The 24,908-nt window shown below is 34.1% G+C and overlaps 2 protein-coding genes across 11 annotated transcripts in view; one reads left to right on the forward strand and one right to left on the reverse strand.

Moving 5' to 3' along the window:
- Nucleotides 1-24,908, reverse strand: part of LOC141448130 (uncharacterized) — a 63,856-nt gene that overhangs the window by 22,709 nt on the left and 16,239 nt on the right. For 7 of the 10 annotated variants that reach the window (XR_012454858.1, XR_012454861.1, XR_012454855.1 and 4 more), the window contains 3 exons: nt 6,494-6,627; nt 4,107-4,229; nt 3,827-3,927 (listed from right to left, as the gene is read on the reverse strand). Coding sequence is in view for 2 of the 10 variants with exons in the window: in XM_074116244.1 (XP_073972345.1) it covers nt 2,794-3,291 (498 nt within the window). In the remaining 8 variants the exon portion in view is untranslated. Of the gene's footprint in view, nt 1-1,943; nt 3,625-3,826; nt 3,928-4,106; nt 4,230-6,493; nt 6,628-24,908 lie in introns of those variants that run through there. The other 3 variants (XM_074116244.1, XR_012454859.1, XM_074116243.1) reach the window with 3 other exon arrangements.
- Nucleotides 1-24,908, forward strand: part of LOC141448110 (uncharacterized) — a 62,984-nt gene that overhangs the window by 14,402 nt on the left and 23,674 nt on the right. The window lies entirely within an intron of this gene.

Below are 24,908 nucleotides of genomic sequence, written 5' to 3' on the forward strand. Positions count from 1 at the left end.
TGCAGGACAACATTTTATCTAGGCATGCTCTAGGGTATCTATCGCTACTAGTATTAAGTAATTTGAGGTACCATAGTAAACTATACTTTAACACGTACCAACTAATGTGGACTGAGCCGGTCTCGAGACGAACAATATAATTCGAGGTATTTGTGTGCAGACGCAGAAGGCTTTTATAATAGTTCAAGTGACATTTTTCTAAAGCTTCTATGTGAGCAAGTCCCCAAATCTGGGCTCCGTATAGAATAGATGGTATAACGACTGCTTGATATAATTTCTCTCTCGAGTTCCAGTCCATGAGCCTCGCTTTGGAGCAAGTACTTAAAACTGCACCCGTAGTTGCATTACCTCTTGATAAAGCTTGCTCAAGCGCTTTATGGAAACTCCCAGAGGAAGAAAATCTTACCCCCAAATAATTATATTCTGGTTTAACTTCTAGAGGACGGCCATTATATAAAAAGTGTCTTTCTTTTTTGGGTCTTCCTTTATAAAACTTAACAATATTGGTTTTTTCGAGATTTACCTCTAAACAATTTTCTAGGCAATACATTTCCAACAGTTTTAATTTCTTCCTTAAATCGCAGTGGCTATCTCCAAAAACGACAAGATCGTCAGCATAGAATAGCATGAGGATGTCAAGACTCGAGTTTATCCGCAAACCAAAAGCCCCATTCTTTCTAAAAAAGGTTTCCATATCCGAAATGAATAAATTAAAAAGTAACGGGCTCAAGATTTCACCCTGAAGTACCCCTTTACTGATGTTTATTGGCTTTGAGCGTTCAGAATTAATCTTTAGAATCATATTAGCTCGATCGTATATTAACTTTAGAATTCTAATAAATTTCGAACTGACACCAAAATTAAAAAGTTTCTTCCAAAGAAGGTGATGATTGACCGAGTCAAACGCCTTTCTGTAATCAACAAAAACGGCGTACAAATAACCTTTTTTAATAGCGAGTTTCTGCTGTATCATTGTCATGAGGGTAAAAATATTATCTAAACAGCTACGGTTACTTCTAAAGCCAGATTGACATTCTGGTAGAAGATTCACGCACTCCACCCAGTTAAACAATCTATTAAACAAAATTTGAGTGAAGATTTTGAGTACTGTATTTGCCAGGGTAATACTACGATAATTATTGGGAGAGTTCGGGTCGCCCTTCTTGTGAATCAAGATATTCAAAAATTCTGACCATTCTACAGGGGGGTTTTCCTGATCCCATATTCTGTTAAAAAAACATTCCAAATACAAAAACCAAATATCAGGTAAATTCTTATAGAATTCATACTGTACACCATCTATACCAGATGACTTGCCAGATTTACGAGTAAAAATGGCACTCTTTATTTCATCTTGAGAGATTCTAACATCTAAAATGGGGTGTACAACGCCAAAAAAAATGGTATTATCCACAAAATTGTCTGAGTAAAAGGAACTATAATAATCTTCCCAAACCTCCTTGGCAATAGGATTCTCAGTGAATGTTTTACAGCGGAAAGGTTTCAACATCTCCCAAAAAGATTTACTATTTTTTATCTGTGCTAATGTTGCCGAAAAATTAATATCATAAGTTTTTTTCTTCTTTTTTAAAAAACACCTATATTTCTTTTTTAAGCCTACGTATTCTTTTATTAAGTATTCCGGAAAACACTCTTTTTTGCAAACTTTCAGAGCTTCTTTCAATTCACCTTTTAACGTTTTACATTGATTATCGTACCATGGTTTATGACTAATGGAATGTGACTTTGTAATTGATGAATGAGAATACATTTTACAATCTTTACCAGCTTCATGTATTGCTTCTATTAAATTTATATACATCTGTGAAACGGAACAAACAGTAAAATCAATGCCCAATTTACTGCTTAGTAACATGTTATTGTAATATTTATTAAGCATCAACGGTTTCCATTTAAGAGACATAAATTGATCTTCTGGAGCAGTTATGTGGTTAGAGTTAAAATAGTTTTGAGCTGGTATTAATTCCAACAAAAGAATAAAATGATCAGATGGAGTGTACACTTGGATAACTTTAAAATCCTTAATAAGAGGAAAAAATGATAAATTAGACCAGAGTATATCAACCACACTTTTACCAAGTGAATTCACCAGAGTATAATTTCCACAGTAATCACTCTTCGATCTGCCATTAATTACAAAAAAATTGTATAATTCCATCATTTCTGTAAGCTGCCTGCCTTCTTTATTAACAACTTTGTCTAGAGATTTCCTCCTGCAATTCAAATTAGAAGCCTCAAAATATTCATAAATTGTTTGATTTAAATCTGAAATACGGCAGTTGGTATCCCCTCCCAACAAGAAAGGTACATCATTAAAGTTATTTTTTATATCAGCAATAGTATCGTTTAATGACAGTAATGTTTCAAATTTATCATAACTTGGGCCAATATAAATTAAACCAAATAGAAAAGAATTACAATTGACAAAAAAAGGTTTTGTAAATGTAAAGAGCAAAAATATCCAGTGCAGAGATTCTCTAATTACTCTAACATGACCCAAATCTTTTCTGTACAAGACACACAAACCACCTTTTGCTCTTCCTTTTTTATGGACCTTAACTGCTGGAGAGGAAATGTAGGCAAATTTAGTAAAGGCAGAAGGAAATTTCAACTGATCACTAGTACAGTGAGTCTCTACTAGACCGATTATTAACAAGTCTTGTAAACACAAAGGAAAATCACAAATATTTTTCAATCCATTAATATTCCAAACGACAATTGAAGGATTATTGATAGAAACATTGTAATTTAAAAGTCTTACTTGGCTGTTGCCTAAGGAAACACCTTCAGCTGCAGACCTGAATCGTTTTTTGGGAGTGGTGTAGCTTGATTAGCCTTGGTAGTTGTAGTGAATGGCAAGCTAGGCGTGATGGTTATTGGAGACGGCAAAGTAGACTTGTCACTCACCACATTAGACGGTGTAGGCTTTAAAAATCTCGAAATTTTATTTGACGGCATCTTTTTAATCTTGCGTTTCTTTGATGCTTTCCTAGATTCTTGTGACAATAACAACTCATCGGTTTCTGTTTCATCCTCTCCAGTTGCTAGCGAAGAACATTCACCAAGATCAACAATACTATCACATCGATATTTCGTCAGAACTTCTTCATTCCTCACAAGTGTAGGCTGAGACCCTTCTTCTTTCTTAATAAATATTCTTCCTTGTCTAGTCCAAATAGACTTTATTTTACCTTCTCTCTGTAGCTCCTTTCCTCTGCGGAACAATCTGTAAGTTTCACGGCCCAGGTCCTCAGAAATATAGATACGCATCGGACTGATTGTTTTGTCAGAGAATAAATTAGTATTAACCAACTCTCTTTTAGCCCAGAATAAGTTAAAAAACTTAATTTTTAACTCTTTTCTAACAAATTTTATGATTATTGGTGGAGATTGCAAAGAGCGATTTACTTTTAAGCGGTAAAGAAAGTCAAAATCTGCCTCAGTAACACTACATTCAATGAAATCACCAATAGTTTTTATTACAGAGGGTCCGATATGTTCACGTACACATTTATATTGATGTCCTAAATGGACGGATCTTTGAAACGTTGGAGAAGATTAAAGTTGTGTGCCCATTATCACACTACGTCCTGCCTCTTTGTCCTGTCAAGAAAGTTAAGAAATATACGGATCACTATGGCAGTGCAACCTAAGAGTCAAACAATGAGTTTAAGAGCACTCGACAGGTTTGAAGTAGATGAACCAAGAGACGCCTACATTGCTTACATTAAAAAATGGGAACACACATAAAGCATTTCTTGTAGAAACAAAATTATTAAAATAATATTCTAAGGACCCTTCCTACCTTATACTTTTGAAAAAAGCCATGAAGTACTCCTGTTATTCTAGTCAGTCTTTAAGAATTCAATAGTGCAGAATCATCACGATGAGCACAGCAAACCATCTCTAGGTAATAACAAAATAATATTTAAAGTAGAATGAATATTTGTAGCTTCATAAACTTAATTCATACATAATTGCACAACTACAAATAATAATAAATTAGTAATATAAATACTTTAATAGATACGGTTAAATAACATTAACTGGTTAAAGTATGACATAAATAATCAATTTGAGCATACTTAACCCTTTTTATGTTGAAATAACGTTGTAGTTCCAGTTCGTTTTGAATTGCATTTAGTGGCTGAGGTGAAACGATGTAATACAATATTTTCTTAAACTCTAATAGCCATTTTGAAGCTCGCCTATAAAAGCATCAATCTTGATTATAAGAAATTATGATTGAAGTACTGAAAGGAGTTCACCCCAGATATTTAAGTAGTTTCAGTTTGATAAGTAAATGTCCTCAAGTACTTAGTGGCTGATGCAATAAAATGAAACATGTTTTACGCCTCCATTAATAGGATTTTCCTCTTGGGAAAAATTACAAAAAAATTGTACTTTGAAGTCTTTAAAATGACCAAAATTTGTTGGTCATAACTGGCATGAACGTTTTTTGTTATCCACTATTTTACATTATTTTAATAAAATGTTTGAATCCATGAAACCTGTTTATTCTGAAAGATATTTCAGTACATGTACGAAGCAAAGAAAACTTTTGGTCGAATTTATCAAGCCACCTAATTATTGCTTGCAGTTTGTCAGCTACTTTAAATTAGAAGCTCCGAAAGCACTGAAATCCATTTTCACAAACACTTACACAAAATAAAAATCATTTTTTGGGGGCAACTGCTATCTGAACAGCATAATAACGCTGCAATAGAAAAAAAAACTATGAACCGTGAGCAAGATAAACGAGAGCAGCACGATATTTTCGCCCCATGAATGGAGCATTTTCAATATAGCACACTATTTTTTTTTCCGGTAAATCTTTACCAATAGCCCACGGAGGTGTGGCCTAATATCGAAGTGATTCTGATTCGCTGTTAACATATAACCCGCCAAATTCAAATGTAAATATAAAAATATTTCATTTAAATCTGGCGGGTTATATGGTAACGCGAATCAGAATCACTTCGAATTATTAATTCAAGATTGAAAATTTTATTTAAAAAATTTTTCGTGGGGGCTGTGCCCCCCCACACCCCCTTTTTGTGGGGGCTTTGCCCCCACGCCCCCTGATCTATTTTTTTTATTTTTATGGGGTGCTTCGCCCCCACACCCCCCTCACTACCAAACTAATCCACACACAACTCTAATTTGTAATTCAGACACATGAAAAACAAAAGAAAAGAAGCCTACCTTATTCAATGCAATCCCTATCTTCTGTTAGTACAATTTATTTACTCCCTTAAATAATGCTCTCATTTGATCGCCCATGGAAGAATGACTCCTTTTCATACTTAACACACTTCGAACCTACATATCTATTACTAATGAAACCAACACTATTAGTAATAATGAAACAGTAGATTTACTTGCTAAGGAGGCCAGTAGCTCTGGAGAGTACTTAGCGATCCCTCTCCCACCATCAGATTTAAAGGGCTGGGTTAAAAGAAAAATCATTGAAAAATGGCAGTGTAAATTTGAAAAATCGGATAAGGGCTTATTTTATAAAACAATGGTACCACAGGTTAACCATAAAGTATGGTTTAAAGATGGGTATTTTGGTAAAACAATGGTTACGATAATAAATAGAATGCGAGCAAACCATGGTATTTGTCGGTCGTATTTGTATAGAATAGGGAAATTGGCCTCTCCTCTTTGTAGGAGATGTAATGAGACAGAAGATTTTGAACACGTGGTGATGGTCTGCCCTAGATATAATAAAGAAAGAGAAAAGTTTTTTAACGAAATCTCGAGATATTGCACTGTTCCCCTATATTTTAAGGAGATAATATTCTCAAATAATATCTATGTATATTCGTCTTTGATAGAATTTATTAAACAATACAATATTTAACATACAGTTTAGTTGTTGATTGGTTAATAGTGTAAGCACTGATACCAAAAAAAAAAAAAAAAAAAACCAACACTCATTCAAAATTTTGAAACTTTCATCTCTCCATCTTCACTCAGACTACATTCATGTTTTAAATAAAAGAAAAACTGTAGATTTTAAACGTTCATGATTTATGAACTTTAAAAAAAAACGCACCTAAAGTTACACACTGGACACTGGCGGGAACTGATAATACGTTGGAAAGGAAGCAGTTACTATGCAGTAAGGTACTGCGCATGCTCACTAAAAATAAATAGGCAAGAAATTCAAAAAAATTATATACAGCACATTAGCGGGAAGTTGAGAAATTTAAAAAGAATATATTGAACATTGGCGGGAAGTAGTTTAAATAGTCAACGGTAAGTGTGCTGTACTGCGCATGCGCTTAAAATAAATAGGCCACACCTCCGTGGGTTATTGTAAAGATCAACCTTTTTTTCTTTTGAATGTCAGCTAGACAAACAGTTTTGTCGTTTACTTTCAAGTTACTTAGAGTCTGATTCCCTTTAACATAAACCTATTGCAACACTGTAGAACATGCTTGAAAAGAAACTATATCGTATTTACCTGTGAAATAGAAGAATTATTGACAATCTTCAGCGTTTGTTTATCCGAAAAATTTTGTTTCCAGTTATTTTTAACACAACCGATATCTTCTTTCACAAGCTTGAGGTTTTACTAAGGTTATCTTCCAGCGATATCTGCCAAACATTTCACATTTTTATTTTAAAACTGAATAAATAATGTTTCAAACATTGCAAGAGATGAAAAATTCGTTGGAAATATAAAAAATGTATTGAAGTACGCATTTTTTTTCTCTTCATAGTTACTTGAATGGTTTTTCTGAAAAAATAAAACCAAAAACATGACATTAGGTTAGTAACTGTGGTTCCCGGAAATCGAACTGTATATTACGTGTTTGTTTCTAACATGGTTTAAGGTTAAAGAAGCATGTACACATTTGACTTCTTTAACATCGATAGTAACGGTGAAAGTATAGAAATAAATGGTTTTAAATGATAGATGTATAAATTTTTCTTCAAGGAATAATACATAGAATGAATCCCTTTTTTTTGTAATTTATTTTGCACGGTTAGTTCAAATCATCATACAGGGGGGGTGTCAGGAGGAAAAAAAAAATTCCATGCGAACAGCTGATATCATACTAAAAATCTTTTTCTGAAGTCTTATTTTTATTAATTGTATCGTAACTTCCAAGAAAATTTTTAAATTATTTCATGATGTCTATTATAACCAGTTAAGCGTGGAATTTCGTATTAAAAAAAAACCCACAGTGTGCGGAATTAAAATCACGACAATGATGAATGTATACACGTCGAACGCAGGGTAAAAACAACGCAAAAGTTTACACCGTCATAATAATCACTGCAAGCGACTTTTTCTGCAATCTCTCTGGGGTGCTTGAGATTACAGCAGAGCATTCTGTGCTCATTCAAAAATCTTGCACCGTCTTTACGTATGCATTAACTAGGGACGCTAAAGAACTTTTACAAGGAGCTTTGAATTCTGTGCAAAATGAAATCATGCTCGTACTGTGAGGTCTGAATCTCTATCTAAGGTACGAGGGTCGTTTGAAAAGCGCGTGCAAAAATAAAAACTACTTAATTTTTTGGGGTAAACCTTTTTTATTTTTCAACATAGTCTCCTTTTAGGCTTATACACTTCGTCCAACGCTGCTCTAGTTTGTTGATCCCTTCCGAATAATAGGATTTGTCCAAGTCTGAAAAATAGCCATTCGTTTCTGCAATCACCTCCTCGTTTGAATAAAATCTTTTTCCCCGCCAGCCATTTCTTCATATTGGGGAACAAATAGTAGTCCGAGGGAGCCAAGTCTGGAGAATAGGGGGGATGTGAAACGAGTTGGAACCCTATTTCCATTAATTTTGCGACCACAACTGCTGAGGTGTGAGCTGGTGCGTTGTCGTGATGGAAAAGGACTTTTTTGTGGGCGTTTTTCTTGCAGCTCGGTTTTCAAACGGTCCAATAACGATGAATAATATGCACCTGTAATAGTTTTACCCTTTTCCAGATAGTCGATGAGGATTATTCCTTGCGAATCCCAAAAGACAGTCGCCGTAATCTTTCCGGCCGAAGGAACGGTCTTCGCCTTTTTTGGCGCAGATTCCCCCTTGGTAACCAATTGTTTAGATTGTTCTTTGGTCTCAGGAGTGTAGTGATGTATCCATGTTTCATCCACAGTGACGAAACGACGCTTAAAGTTCTGCGGATTCTTCTGGAACAGCTGCAAACCGTCCTTGCAACACTTCACACGATTTCGTTTTTGGTCAAGCGTGAGCAATCGCGGCACCCATCTGGCGGATAGCTTTGTCATGTCCAAATGTTGATGCAAAATATTATGTACCCGTTCATTCGAGATGCCCACAGCACTAGCAATCTCACGCACCTTCACTCTTCTGTCATCCATCACCATATCATGGATTTTATCAATGATTTCTGGAGTAGTAACCTCAACAGGGCGTCCAGAACGTTCAGCGTCACTTGTGCCCATATGGCCACTCCGAAAATTTTGAAACCACTTATAAACTGTTCTAATCGAAGGTGCAGAGTCACCATAATGTTTATCAAGCTTCTCTTTAGTCTCCTCAGGCGTTTTGCCTTTCATAAAGTAGTGTTTAATCAACACACGAAATTCTTTTTCGTCCATTTTTTGAAAATCACTCGACTTCCTCGATTCAAACGAATGCCAAACACAAAGAAATAGACCGATCTGTCTGAAACTTGGTGTGTGTTCTTCCAAGAGATGCTACTAACTAAACATAACCTCGATACGCGCCAGTAGTGCTATCTCTCTGACTTTGCACGGACTTTTCAAACGACCCTCGTAAAAACGGGGCATTGCACAAGGGTTGAGAGCATATTCTATTTGTGTGCCTAATTCCCCAATCTCTAATGCAGAGACCAAACATGTACCAACCACTTATCATTTGGCTGACTCCCTCCACCCCCCCTCCAAATAAAATACTTGGCAGTTCTGTTGGTAAGAAAAAGGAAACATCCCACCTAATAATATTCTTATTGCATTTTATTAGAAATTTTGAGTTTTTCTAGTTAATGGCAATTTTATATTTTCCACAACGAGTATACACGTCGAACGCACCGTAATAGAGGATTTGGTTCGACGTTTATACCCGTCAAACACACTTAAGAGGTTTAATCGTTTGACGAGTAGCTTACAACAAAAAAGTAATTGCATTTTATCTAAAAATAATGTTCATTACGTTAATCAATTTTAAGTTTCAACTGTGCATCAGTTTTGATTGATGAATTCAATCTTTAAGTTTTGAAGATAGTCATCTTGAATGTATTTTTATAACTTGAGTATAGCAGATTGAAGATGAAGAGATAAATAAAAAGTCTAACCTATTTCCAACTAAGTTCTATAGTAGCTACATTTATGTTAGTTTTTTGTACTTGAATGTGAACGTCAAAAATATCTTAATGTATAGAGTGGAATTAGTGAGTGTGTGTTTTTGATAGTACAGCATTAAGAAACTATTTTTGCTAAGTAACGCTTCAAAACCCGCGTCACGTGAACCATCCATCTGTTACCACTAAAAACGAGGAAGCACAGTTTTCTCAGCTTTATAGTTTTTCCAATTGAGTTTACACATACGTGTTTTTATGACTCGAAAATAGAAAACTAATTATTAAAAAATGGCCTAAGTGTGAACCAAACATTCCAGAAAATAAATATGAAGCTCTAAGTTGTTATTCTCTTAAAGTATATCACAACAGAAAACTGTACTCAACCAAATCTATTAAACAGAAAGCAATTTTAATATATGTTTGCAATTAAACGTTTTAAATACTTTCTCTCTGTATTATACAGCTAAGAAAATACAGGTATCTATTTCGTTTAAACTTCGTGCTAATAACTCACTTAAACGCCTGTCACAAAAAGTTTAAAAACATTTTACAGGGAAAATTTTATTTTTGTAGATTTTAGAGAAAATACACTTTCCTCTAATGCAGCGTTTATCTGTGACGATTTAGTCATAAGATCTTTTTTTTCGCGTAATAACGATGCGCTTTTTTAAGTCTAAAAATTAACATCAAAATACCTAAAATATATTATGGAACGAAACACAAATATATTTTACGAAGCATATTTGTAATCATCTAAACGCGATCTGACGTGGAAACGGCTTGCTTTTGATAAACAAATTGTGTCAAATCGAATTAAATAGCCATAGATTTATGTAGCCTTTACTAATTCATTTTCTATCAATAACCACACCATCGATATTAACAGATTTTATTATAGATAGCGCAGAAAATTCTTATTTTAGCACAAATGTAGCGTTACTTATAATATTTCCTAAACCTCGTTGGTTAAAAAGTCTTTTTAAATTAAGCAATATTCTATTTACGAAAATCTGTTTTTGATAAACTGACACAATATAAATCGATTCCACTCTAGACGTTCCAAAAATCTCGTATTAATCACTAAGGCTGGAAACATAGTGGAGCGGCGGGCAAAGCGGCGATGATAGCGAAGAGCGAAGCGGCGAAATCAAACACAAGTTAACATATGGGACCGCGCATAGTGGCGAGCAAAGCGAAGATAGAGCAACTCTATCTATTTCTAGTGTTTGTTTTCGCCGCTTTGCTCTTCGCTATCATCGCCGCTTTGCCCGCCGCTCCACTATGTTTCCAGCCTAAGTGATTCTTTGTACGGTTATTCTTAGTTTTAATAAAGATCTTCGAAATAGAATGAAAGTAGAATAGAGTGGACAGATAAGAAAATCAACTTGTTTCTGGCCCTAAAAAAACTACCTTCCCAGTCCTGAAACTCCACAAAGCCCTTGGTGGAAGGGGGTTCCCAAGCCCACCCTTAGTGCAGGATTTCTCATGATCGCCAGCCTAAGGGGCTACACACACACACACTAGGTAACTTAACTGTTTCCGGTAGGACAGTTGTATAAGGGTTGATCGTCAAAAACTGCACGAAAAAGCGTAACATTGAAAAACACCCAACTTTGACCATTTTTTCCTCTTTTTCTATAAAAGATAAAATTTCCAAATTTTCTTTAAAATATCGGGCAAATCCTCCTTTATAACTGTAATTTTTTTTTGCAATAACCCAGATCTAATAGATTTTGAGAAAAAAAGTTGCTAAAAATGAGCAAAAACGGCATTTTCAGAAAATGTTCTTGTTCTTGTTGTTGTTCTTCTTGTTACCTTTTTTTTTGTAAACAACGTAGCGCCTAAACGCGTGAACCGATTTTCTTGAATGAGGTGTCATTCGATTCGGAATTTTATGTAGATAAAAATTTTGGGGGTCTCGGCGCTGTATATGCAATGGGAGAGGAGTTAGCCCCATGTATGTAAGGCCACCTCCAAAATTATTATTACTAATAACTCTGTAAATCTTGGCACGATTTTGATGATCTATTCAAGACATCACCACAGTCACGGCAATGAAGAAGCAATTTAAAATCGGGGCAGTAGCTACGTCCTATTAACTTCAAATATTAATAGATTGGAACGACTTCTATTTGAAACTCTTTCACGGAAAAACTGATCTTTAGTAGGTTTCGTTGACTGTTACAGACATGTCAAACTACAGACTTAAATGGCCACCGGCTATCAAATTAGATAGTGTGCACTTAAAGGTTATAAAAAACATTTAATGTTAGTGTACAAATTACTACTAGAAAAAGTCGTGTCAATATTTTATTTAAACTTTGTCAAGTTGCCAAATTCGGCATTCGCTTTTGTACTACAATAGTTTCACTTCTTTTGTCAATTAGATAAACTACACACTCTCGCTAGAGATTCAAAGTTCAAACTCGGTCCCTTTAGTAGCACAATTTACATTAATAATTTATAACTAAACACGTATCCTAAAAGTATAAACACGAACAAAACACCCGGCTTATTATCATATGTTTGTGTGAACACAATATTAGCCTCTACCATTATGCTTTCGTTGACATTTTGTCGTCTTATTTGTATTTTTATACTATACAGGGTGTAGTACAATAATGATGATAACCTAATGGGGAAAGTTCCTTTTGTTCACTTCGAAATAAAGTTTTAAAGTATGTACACAGCACATCTTCTATTTATTTAGATTTACATCATTCATTGATGATGCAATCGTCTTCAAAAAAATTTACATCTAGACAAAGTTTCACTTACACCACACACTTTTATGACTCCACCTGTCTATTACAAAACTTTCTTTAATTAAAATGTTTTACTACAGTATTTGTTTTTAATCATTAGGTGATTAAATTTATTATTATAAAAAAAATCTTATTCAAACATTAAATTCTTTAAAAAAAAATCATGGATACGAAGGACAGAGTAATTATTAATGTTAAGAGGTTGGTAAAGAAAAAACATTTTTTAATGATACGGTTACTATAACCTAAACTATAAAAACTATAACCTACACCTAGATCTTTTAAGATAAAACGTTGCATTAGTTCAATTATTGTTTAGATTGTTTGTTTAGAAAGCTTCCTTTTCAAATGTGCATTCATGAGTGGATTTCACGTTTAGAGCACTTATTCTAGTAACAGTAAAGAAGCAAGAAAATGTTTTACCGTACAGAGGATTGGTCTGAAAAGAAGATACTCTAGTTTTTCATTCTAGCATTAAGAGAGATGTTTGGCATGATTTTACTGCCATGCTATGTCCTTATTGCCCTCTTTCGTCATTAGGGACGACTTTTCGGCAACGTAGCTTCCATTGGTGCTAAAAAAAAAGTTAACAACATACGAGAGTCGTTTGAAAAGTCCGTGCAAAAATAAAAACTACTTAATATTTTGAGGTAAACCTTTTTTATTTTTCAACATAGTCTCCTTTTAGGCTTATACACTTCGTCCAACGCTGCTCTAGTTTGTTGATCCCTTCCGAATAATAGGATTTGTCCAAGTCTGAAAAATAGCCATTCGTTTCTGCAATCACCTCCTCGTTTGAATAAAATCTTTTTCCCGCCAGCCATTTCTTCATATTGGGGAACAAATAGTAGTCCGAGGGAGCCAAGTCTGGAGAATAGGGGGGATGTGAAACGAGTTGGAACCCTATTTCCATTAATTTTGCGACCACAACTGCTGAGGTGTGAGCTGGTGCGTTGTCGTGATGGAAAAGGACTTTTTTGTGGGCGTTTTTCTTGCAGCTCGGTTTTTCAAACGGTCCAATAACGATGAATAATATGCACCTGTAATAGTTTTACCCTTTTCCAGATAGTCGATGAGGATTATTCCTTGCGAATCCCAAAAGACAGTCGCCATAATCTTTCCGGCCGAAGGAACGGTCTTCGCCTTTTTTGGCGCAGATTCCCCCTTGGTAACCCATTGTTTAGATTGTTCTTTGGTCTCAGGAGTGTAGTGATGTATCCATGTTTCATCCAAAGTGACGAAACGACGCTTGAAAGTCCTGCGGATTCTTCTGGAACATCTGCAAACCGTCCTTGCAACACTTCACACGATTTCGTTTTTGGTCAAGCGTGAGCAATCGCGGCACCCATCTTGCGGATAGCTTTGTCATGTCCAAATGTTGATGCAAAATATTATGTACCCGTTCATTCGAGATGCCCACAGCACTAGCAATCTCACGCACCTTCACTCTTCTGTCATCCATCACCATATCATGGATTTTATCAATGATTTCTGGAGTAGTAACCTCAACAGGGCGTCCAGAACGTTCATAAAGTAGTGTTTAATCAACACACGAAATTCTTTTTCGTCCATTTTTTGTAAATCACTCGACTTCATCGATTCAAACGAATGCCAAACACAAAGAAATAGACCGATCTGGCTGAAACTTGTGTGTGTGTTCTTCCAAGAGATGCTACTAACTAAACATAACCTCGATACGCGCCAGTGGTGCTATCTCTCTGACTTTGCACGGACTTTTCAAACGACCCTCGTATAACCCTTTTGGGTTTTTGACTATTTTTACTTGCCCTGAAATCACTTTCAGGGCTTTAGACCTCCCTGAAGGTATTCCCTCCCAGCCAAACCTTACATTCACAGAGCCAACACTCACAAAAAAATTCCCAAGGGTAGTTGATGTGGGCTCCTACTTGGAAATAGTGAGTTTAATGGCCGTCCTTGACCAGCCTCTTCTTGCAGATTTTACAATTTTGCAAACCCATACTTTATTATTTCTATTTTTTGGGAAATTGGGAGTTGGGCATTGTAGCCCCCCTCCAAAAAAAAAAAAAGGCTCATCATACCATCCCCTTAGATAAGCTAGTAAATGAAGAGACTCCCTTCTTTACGAGATCCAGCGTTCTCCCACCAATGTATTCCATTTCATGCATAGCTACTGGGCCAACCTCCCTGAATGCAACAGAATGTGAGTGGATTTCACGTTTCGAGCACTTATTCTAGTAACAGTAAAGAAGCAAGAAAATGTTTTGCCGTACAGAGGATTGGTTTGAAAAGAAGATACTCTAGTTTTCCATTCTAAAAACAAGACCGTATCATCCTAAAACTAGACCAAAAATTTAATCACAGCTGATTATCATCAAACAGTAATTAATACTATAACACTAACATTGAAGGTAATAGAATGTCTACAAAATAAAAAAAGAAATTTAATTCTATCTCAACTATGGAAACTACTACAAACTAATAACGATAGTAAAGAGTGAAACTGCTTAATAGTTTAATAGAAAATTATTATATTCAATTCGCATGCCTCAAGTACTGCATAATGTACATGAAAGACTATTTAAACTCATCTATTCATATTACTTATTATCCACTAAGGGGAGAATCGTGAACTGAATTAGAAATACAAAATAGTTCAAACACTAAGCTAGATAAACTTACGTTTGATAGCGGTTAGTGTCCCCCTAAATCACAATAATTGTTTTAAATAACTCATATACTCGTAACAACACATTATTGAACCATTTATCGGGAAAAAATTATTAATAAAACTAACAGTTCTGATTTATTGTTTCCGGCTACACCATTCACACGGCCAAATCATGCAGACGGTATCAAACCACTTGTCTATTCGGAGCCCTTTACCTTCAACTTAGTAGTCTTACTGCCCTTCCGATACTTTACCTCATCTCTTGATCTTAACTTATAATTTGCTGACATAACGTGTCTAGTACTATGCACAGTATCCTAAAAGTGCTAAACAAGACTGAAACATTTTTCGAAATCCAATTTCATTTTCGTAAACGATGAGTTTCAGGCGTCATATTCTCGTTACAACTCGGCAATTGTATTCTACAATTCAGAACTAAAATACAACCAGACTTATAAAAAATACTTCAACAACCAAACAAGTTTTTTTAAAGTTCTTGGGGTTTAGGGCTTTCCTAATCTACCATTTCACTATAGTTTAAGGACCTATCCTTTTTTTGTGATATTAATGGGCCTTTTGTATAGTTGCTACAATTTTTATAGGATGAAAAAATAATTGCCATTTCAGTCGTGATACATTTATTCTGCCGAGCTTTCGACCTAGGGACTAGGTCATCTTCAGGGTCATCTCACCAAAAATAATGAACTAAAATTTTTATCTTTTACAAAAAAAATAGTTTACCGAAATGTAATATTCGTAGGTTTCCACAGTTTTCTCAAAATCATTCCAACTAATTTCTTTAAATTTAGTCCAATAACCACTTTGTTTTCCCAGGGCATCGAATCCCGCTGGTGCCGTCATTCATAATTCTTAATACAATACGTCACAATACTTTCTTTAATAAAATTGTAGTCATACGCAAGATTCGAATTGGTAATCTCCCACTTATAAAGCCACGCTCTTGACCACTAGACCGTAATCATAGGTCAAGAAGTCTTGCACACGGGGTCCACATTAACAAGATGTGATGGTTGCTTTTATTTGATGATAAAACAAATTTATTCTGATTCTCCCATAACCCATTAGGTACATACATTACACACGTTTTAAAATCGTCAATTAATATTATTTTTGTTCTTTGTGTCACCAATGACATTTTTTACAGTCAGAGGACCTCCCAAAACGTGTATTTCTGGTGGAAAATTAATATCGAAAACCGTTCACGAATAGATAAACTTGTAACTTTGATCTTAAATATCTCGACAAATATTAGGGATATCGAAATGGGATCAACGTCATTTTTCACAATTTTTTTAAAGGTATTTTTCACAATCATCAGTCAAAACCAGTGGTCTTTAATGAAACTCAGCCAAAAATGAAGATATAGCATCGGAGGTGAAAAGTAAAGTAATCGCATATTTTTTGAAGCGGGGCTTACGTCAACTAGGTGTCGTGAACGGAGGCGGCCAGCAAACGTACTTTATACTATTTCTCATTTAACCATTAAATAAAATCCAAGGCCTAAGACCGGGAATCGAACCAGTACCACACAATGCATATTAGCATTGCAGGTCTCTCCTCTTAACCGCTCGGCTATCGTGGCGCCTGGCACTAGTGAGTGAAAGTTGTGTTAAAAAAATTGTTCATTCCCAAACAAAACTTTTGTTCCTTTGAAACTACTTAATTTTGGCTACTATTTCTAACTATAACAGTATTTCTGGCGCGACTAGGATATATATTCTCTATTCAATTTATTCTGGAAATGTAACATTTTTGTGAGTAAAAAAAAGAAACAATTTTTGCATATTAAATTACAAGTTTCTATGTAACAATAGTTGAACTTTCAACGTAAACAATAGCGTTATATTTTTAGCTTAACTGAAATCTAAATATTATACTTAAAAGCAGACCAACAACTAATTAAACGTTAATTTAAATGCAAATAAGATTGAGAAAAACAAATAACTTATTTGCATTTTTTTTTTTCTTGCATCCTAAAAAGTGTCAAAAATAAGGAACAGAACACTAATTATGTTAGTAAAGAATGTTATCTAGACAGAAACTGCGAAAAAGATTTCTACTATTTTAAAGGTCGCCGGGCGGAAGGAAAAGTTGATTTTAAGAAGGTGTCCGGATATAGGGGAAGCTAGGGCCTTGTAGGGGAGAAAAAAGTATTAATAGAACCGTAAAATGTACTGAAAACTGAAATTTCTGGAGATCAGAATTATCAAAATGTCCCTAAAATAGGATTAGCTGATACAAAAAACTAGTTATTTCTGTGAATAGTGGATGCAAAAGATAGTAGTAAACATAAAAGAGAAATTAAATGAAGCAAGTAACTATGTAACAGTGAAGCGGTCATTTTCCTTTTTCTATCAGGTTACATAAATAGTAAAATGTTATCTATTAAAATCAACTTAAAAGAATTTATTTCCTTGGAGAGTGAAGACTAAAATTTATAGGAGAATTGTTTTAATTTGGACTACATTACTGTCTGGGAAGGTCTGGGAATAATTACACAGATTCTGTGCAAACCTCCCACTTTGATGTTCCTCTAGCTGTAATTGTCTCTTAATAATTCTATTAAATGTCTCAGTTTGTGTTGTCAGTGTTGTTTTTAGCAGGCCTTAAAAAAGATATCTCTTTCTTTTAAATATTTGCAGAAAGGAAATTCCTTCTCTGGACATAAAAGATTAACCGATTCTTGGAAACTATCAGAAACAAACTGAGCTCCTCCGAATGGACCAATCTTCTACAGCAGCGGTTCCCAATCTTTTTTCATTAGTGTACCCCTTTTACCTGATTGTTTCCTTAGTTACCCGTAAACATAAATATATAAATAAAATTAAAAAAATAATCGTATTATTGATTTTACGTATTGTAACTTTAAATTAACAGCAAAACAATCTGAATATAATGTGTCTTGTAAAGAACATATACATATGATATGTTCCTATTAAAAAAATCATCTATGAATAGGTAAACATTTCAAACCAATAACTATTGCAGGGGTCGTAAATTGAAACAGCAAAGCGTTAATAAAGGAGAAGTAAATTATATGCGGGCCATGTCTAATATTAGTCAAAACTAAAGCAACATTTTTCGAATTTTTACATTTTCAAGAAATCATTTAATAACTTTTTTTCTGCGTACCCTTAAACAATCTTTCGCGTACCCCAGGTTGGGAACCGCTGTTCTACTACATCAGCAACTGATGCTCTTAGCTGGGAGTACAAAGACCATAAACATACACTTGTAACCTCTGCAGGAAACATTATTTCCCTAAGTTCTTCTTTAGCTCACATTTGCCGGAACCTTTCTGTCACCACTAACGGAGTTAGCCATTTATCATCACTCGTTCATAAAATGACTTAGCAAGTCATAAAACATTCTTTTTAAATCACTCGAACAGGCCAGCCGATTGTGGTTGGATGTTAGCAGTTGCTCTTGCATACGAGATTAACCGATTCTTGGAAACTATCAGAATTCTCATCCCGTACTACACGACATTCTTCTCCGTTCAATTTACCGTACTGCAAACATAATTACGTTTTTTACTCCCCTATCTTTCGTATGATGCGGACAGCCAATCATTTTAACTTCTGATTTCTTTGGCACTGATATAGACAATTTTCTGAATAAAGCCAGATGTCAACCATTTCTTTAGAGTTATTTGTTTTGTATAAATCTTTATAATAACTTCTAAAAGGTAAAATAAAATGCTAAAGCCTAATTATAAATTAAACCTAAATTATAGACTGAGAACTATTTGTATTATTTATGTTATTTTATTGTTGTTTCCGTAAATTGGATATTGATCCGTTTTTTATTTAAAAATAAATAAATAAACTGAGCTCCTTGATTCGAATGGACTGTACGACTAAAATCTTCTACTACATTAGCAACTGATACACAACCGTCAGGGCCATACGCTTCAATCAACTTAGCTGGGGGTACACAACGACCATACACATTTCCTAGGCTGGGTGGATTGGTTAACTTTGTCCAAAAAGCGCGGGTAACCCCTCTGGATAAGCACACAAGGGTTGTCCTTGCATAAGAAAGCAGTCTTATGATTGAAGAGCCTAAGGAAACCGGATTTGCCCCCATTATCTAATTTACCTAGTTAAATTTACTCTAAAGAGAAAGTTACTAACAGTACTAATGGAAATTCATCTCTTACATAGGGGTAAACATTTAAAATTATGAGTGTAATTTATTAAAGGTTATGTAAAAGTAAACGAAGCGCTTCCTTTGTTCCTTACTTCCAAATGATTCAATTACTTTACTTCTTTTTTTTGATAGATTCCTAACTACGTAAACACTGATTTAAAGAAGTTACAGGGAAAATAATTGATCACATCTCGGTATATAGGGTGTCCCAAGCTATATGGATAACGACTTTTTCTCGGAAACTAAGATAGCTAGAAAAAAAACTAAAAAATACGTGTTCCCTTAGTTTTTTGTTAGAAATCCAAATTTAATTCGTAAATTTTTTCTCGGTGCTTCCAGAAGCGAGATACAGGCACCAACTTCATTTTTTCAAATGGGAAGGTGCGGTTTTTATTTCAAAAATAGATTCCTCTATTTTTTTAAAGAAAAATTTACTTGAACGGTTTTTTTCTGTGAGCGATATTTTAGAAGTTATGAATGAAAACATGATTCTTATAAGAAATTTCAAAACGATAATATTATAACGGCTTTTTTGATTGAATAAGAAGATAAGTACTATTTTATTATAAATTTTACTCCTCATTAATATTGCGGATCATGCTCGAAATGGCCTCCACCATTAGAGATGCATAGACATGCTCTTTCATGCCAATTCTACCTTACTGCCCTTAGAAATAGATTCGGCTTTAACCTAGTTACAGGCAACTATTATTCTCTGCTTTAGTTCATCTACAGATGCAATCCCGGCTTGATTCTGATACACTTAGGTTTAGAAATGCTTTCAGATAAGCAGAAATAAGGAATCCCTAATGGAAATAGTCCATAGGTGTCAAACCCGGTGAACGAGGTGGCCACTGAATCGCCCCCTGAGTCGATATAACACGCCCATCAAATTGCCTATCAAGAAATCTCTTCACGTGCCTGATGGTGTGCTATCGACACAGGGGGCGCTTCTGCTGTACTGATAAATTACCGAATAATGCAATAAAAATTGATATCCTAAAAATGTCCAAAATAAACATGTTTTGAACATTATATTTCCGGTTTCATACTTCTAATGTAATGCAGAATCAAAAAAGTTAATGAAATATTTTCCTGAAGTAAAAGAAAGTAAAATCTAGATCATTGAATGAAAATGAAAGAGCACCATTTTATGTACTGGATAACTGTGCTTTTATTGGTGAGGGAGTGGCTTACGGTGCCATACGTCATCAGCTACAGCCCGCCCACTTCACATATCCCGTCCGCCAATGAGATTAGCCAATCGTTTTTGGTAATTATTTCTAGGAAAAATACTATTTAATTTTTTTTTACTAATTTTTCCACCATAGGTATTTGATATATTACCGAATAATGCAATAAAAATTGATATCCTAAAAATGTCCAAAATAAACATGTTTTGAACATTATATTTCCGGTTTCATACTTCTAATGTAATGCAGAATCAAAAAATTAATGAAATATTTTCCTGTAGTAAAAGAAAGTAAAATCTAGATCATTGAATGAAAGTGAAAGAGCGCCATTTTATGTACTGGATAACTGTGCTTTTATTGGTGAGGGAGTGGCTTACGGTGCCATACGTCATCAGCTACAGCCCGCCCACTTCACATATCCCGTCCGCCAATGAGATTAGCCAATCGTTTTTGGTAATTATTTCTAGGAAAAATACTATTTAATTTTTTTTTTACTAATTTTTCCCCCATAGTTATTTGATATATTACCGAATAATGCAATAAAAATTGATATCCTAAAAATGTCCAAAATAAACATGTTTTGAACATTATATTTCCGGTTTCATACTTCTAATGTAATGCAGAATCAAAAAAGTTAATGAAATATTTTCCTGAAGTAAAAGAAAGTAAAATCTAGATCATTGAATGAAAATGAAAGAGCACCATTTTATGTACTGGATAACTGTGCTTTTATTGGTGAGGGAGTGGCTTACGGTGCCATACGTCATCAGCTACAGCCCGCCCACTTCACATATCCCGTCCGCCAATGAGATTAGCCAATCGTTTTTGGTAATTATTTCTAGGAAAAATACTATTTAATTTTTTTTTACTAATTTTTCCACCATAGGTATTTGATATATTACCGAATAATGCAATAAAAATTGATATCCTAAAAATGTCCAAAATAAACATGTTTTGAACATTATATTTCCGGTTTCATACTTCTAATGTAATGCAGAATCAAAAAATTAATGAAATATTTTCCTGTAGTAAAAGAAAGTAAAATCTAGATCATTGAATGAAAGTGAAAGAGCGCCATTTTATGTACTGGATAACTGTGCTTTTATTGGTGAGGGAGTGGCTTACGGTGCCATACGTCATCAGCTACAGCCCGCCCACTTCACATATCCCGTCCGCCAATGAGATTAGCCAATCGTTTTTGGTAATTATTTCTAGGAAAAATACTATTTAATTTTTTTTTTACTAATTTTTCCCCCATAGTTATTTGATATATTACCGAATAATGCAATAAAAATTGATATCCTAAAAATGTCCAAAATAAACATGTTTTGAACATTATATTTCCGGTTTCATACTTCTAATGTAATGCAGAATCAAAAAAGTTAATGAAATATTTTCCTGAAGTAAAAGAAAGTAAAATCTAGATCATTGAATGAAAGTAAAAGAGCGCCATTTTATGTACTGGATAACTGTGCTATTATTGGTGAGGGAGTGGCTTACGGTGTCATACGTCATCAGCTACAGTCCGCCCACTACACATATCCCGTCCGCCAATGAGATTAGCCAATCGTTTTTGGTAATTATTTCTAGGAAAAATACTATTTAATTTTTTTTTACTAATTTTTCCACCATAGGTATTTGATATATTACCGAATAATGCAATAAAAATTTATATCCTAAAAATGTCCAAAATAAACATGTTTAGAACATTATATTTCCGGTTTCATACTTCTAATGTAATGCAGAATCGAAAACGTTAATGAAATATTTTCCTGAAGTAAAAGAAAGTAAAATCTAGATCATTGATGAAAGTGAAAGAGCGCCATTTTATGTACTGGATAACTGTGCTTTTATTGGTGAGGGAGTGGCTTACGGTTCCATACGTCATCAGCTACAGCCCGCCCACTTCCACATATCCCGTCCGCCAATGAGATTAGCCAATCGTTTTTGGTAATTATTTCTATGAAATAAACTATTTAATTTTTTTTTACTAATTTTTCCACCATAGGTATTTGATATATTACCGAATAATGCAATAAAAATTTATATCCTAAAAATGTCCAAAATAAACATGTTTTGAACATTATATTTCCGGTTTCATACTTCTAATGTAATGCAGAATCAAAAAATTAATGAAATATTTTCCTGTAGTAAAAGAAAGTAAAATCTAGATCATTGAATGAAAGTGAAAGAGCGCCATTTTATGTACTGGATAACTGTGCTTTTATTGGTGAGGGAGTGGCTTACGGTGCCATACGTCATCAGCTACAGCCCGCCCACTTCACATATCCCGTCCGCCAATGAGATTAGCCAATCGTTTTTGGTAATTATTTCTAGGAAAAATACTATTTAATTTTTTTTTTACTAATTTTTCCCCCATAGTTATTTGATATATTACCGAATAATGCAATAAAAATTGATATCCTAAAAATGTCCAAAATAAACATGTTTTGAACATTATATTTCCGGTTTCATACTTCTAATGTAATGCAGAATCAAAAAAGTTAATGAAATATTTTCCTGAAGTAAAAGAAAGTAAAATCTAGATCATTGAATGAAAATGAAAGAGCACCATTTTATGTACTGGATAACTGTGCTTTTATTGGTGAGGGAGTGGCTTACGGTGCCATACGTCATCAGCTACAGCCCGCCCACTTCACATATCCCGTCCGCCAATGAGATTAGCCAATCGTTTTTGGTAATTATTTCTAGGAAAAATACTATTTAATTTTTTTTTACTAATTTTTCCACCATAGGTATTTGATATATTACCGAATAATGCAATAAAAATTGATATCCTAAAAATGTCCAAAATAAACATGTTTTGAACATTATATTTCCGGTTTCATACTTCTAATGTAATGCAGAATCAAAAAATTAATGAAATATTTTCCTGTAGTAAAAGAAAGTAAAATCTAGATCATTGAATGAAAGTGAAAGAGCGCCATTTTATGTACTGGATAACTGTGCTTTTATTGGTGAGGGAGTGGCTTACGGTGCCATACGTCATCAGCTACAGCCCGCCCACTTCACATATCCCGTCCGCCAATGAGATTAGCCAATCGTTTTTGGTAATTATTTCTAGGAAAAATACTATTTAATTTTTTTTTTACTAATTTTTCCCCCATAGTTATTTGATATATTACCGAATAATGCAATAAAAATTGATATCCTAAAAATGTCCAAAATAAACATGTTTTGAACATTATATTTCCGGTTTCATACTTCTAATGTAATGCAGAATCAAAAAAGTTAATGAAATATTTTCCTGAAGTAAAAGAAAGTAAAATCTAGATCATTGAATGAAAGTAAAAGAGCGCCATTTTATGTACTGGATAACTGTGCTATTATTGGTGAGGGAGTGGCTTACGGTGTCATACGTCATCAGCTACAGTCCGCCCACTACACATATCCCGTCCGCCAATGAGATTAGCCAATCGTTTTTGGTAATTATTTCTAGGAAAAATACTATTTAATTTTTTTTTACTAATTTTTCCACCATAGGTATTTGATATATTACCGAATAATGCAATAAAAATTTATATCCTAAAAATGTCCAAAATAAACATGTTTAGAACATTATATTTCCGGTTTCATACTTCTAATGTAATGCAGAATCGAAAACGTTAATGAAATATTTTCCTGAAGTAAAAGAAAGTAAAATCTAGATCATTGATGAAAGTGAAAGAGCGCCATTTTATGTACTGGATAACTGTGCTTTTATTGGTGAGGGAGTGGCTTACGGTTCCATACGTCATCAGCTACAGCCCGCCCACTTCCACATATCCCGTCCGCCAATGAGATTAGCCAATCGTTTTTGGTAATTATTTCTACGAAATAAACTATTTAATTTTTTTTTACTAATTTTTCCACCATAGGTATTTGATATATTACCGAATAATGCAATAAAAATTTATATCCTAAAAATGTCCAAAATAAACATATTTAGAACATTATATTTCCGGTTTCATACTTCTAATGTAATGCAGAATCAAAAACGTTAATGAAATATTTTCCTGAAGTAAAAGAAAGTAAAATCTAGATCATTGATGAAAGTGAAAGAGCGCCATTTTATGTACTGGATAACTGTGCTTTTATTGGTGAGGGAGTGGCTTACGGTTCCATACGTCATCAGCTACAGCCCGCCCACTTCCACATATCCCGTCCGCCAATGAGATTAGCCAATCGTTTTTGGTAATTATTTCTATGAAATAAACTATTTAATTTTTTTTTACTATTTTTACCCCCATAAGTATTTGATATATTACCGAATAATGCAATAAAAAATGATATCCTAAAAATGTCCAAAATAAACATGTTTTGAACATTATATTTCCGGTTTCATACTTCTAATGTAATGCAGAATCAAAAAAGTTAATGAAATATTTTCCTGAAGTAAAAGAAAGTAAAATCTAGATCATTGAATGAAAATGAAAGAGCACCATTTTATGTACTGGATAACTGTGCTTTTATTGGTGAGGGAGTGGCTTACGGTGCCATACATCATCAGCTACAGCCCGCCCACTTCACATATCCCGTCCGCCAATGAGATTAGCCAATCGTTTTTGGTAATTATTTCTAGGAAAAATACTATTTAATTTTTTTTTACTAATTTTTCCACCATAGGTATTTGATATATTACCGAATAATGCAATAAAAATTGATATCCTAAAAATGTCCAAAATAAACATGTTTTGAACATTATATTTCCGGTTTCATACTTCTAATGTAATGCAGAATCAAAAAAGTTAATGAAATATTTTCCTGAAGTAAAAGAAAGTAAAATCTAGATC

This window comes from Rhodnius prolixus, unplaced genomic scaffold, assembly GCF_049639745.1.
Source record: "Rhodnius prolixus isolate KJV_2025 unplaced genomic scaffold, Rpr scaffold_13, whole genome shotgun sequence".
Classification (NCBI taxonomy): domain Eukaryota; kingdom Metazoa; phylum Arthropoda; class Insecta; order Hemiptera; family Reduviidae; genus Rhodnius; species Rhodnius prolixus.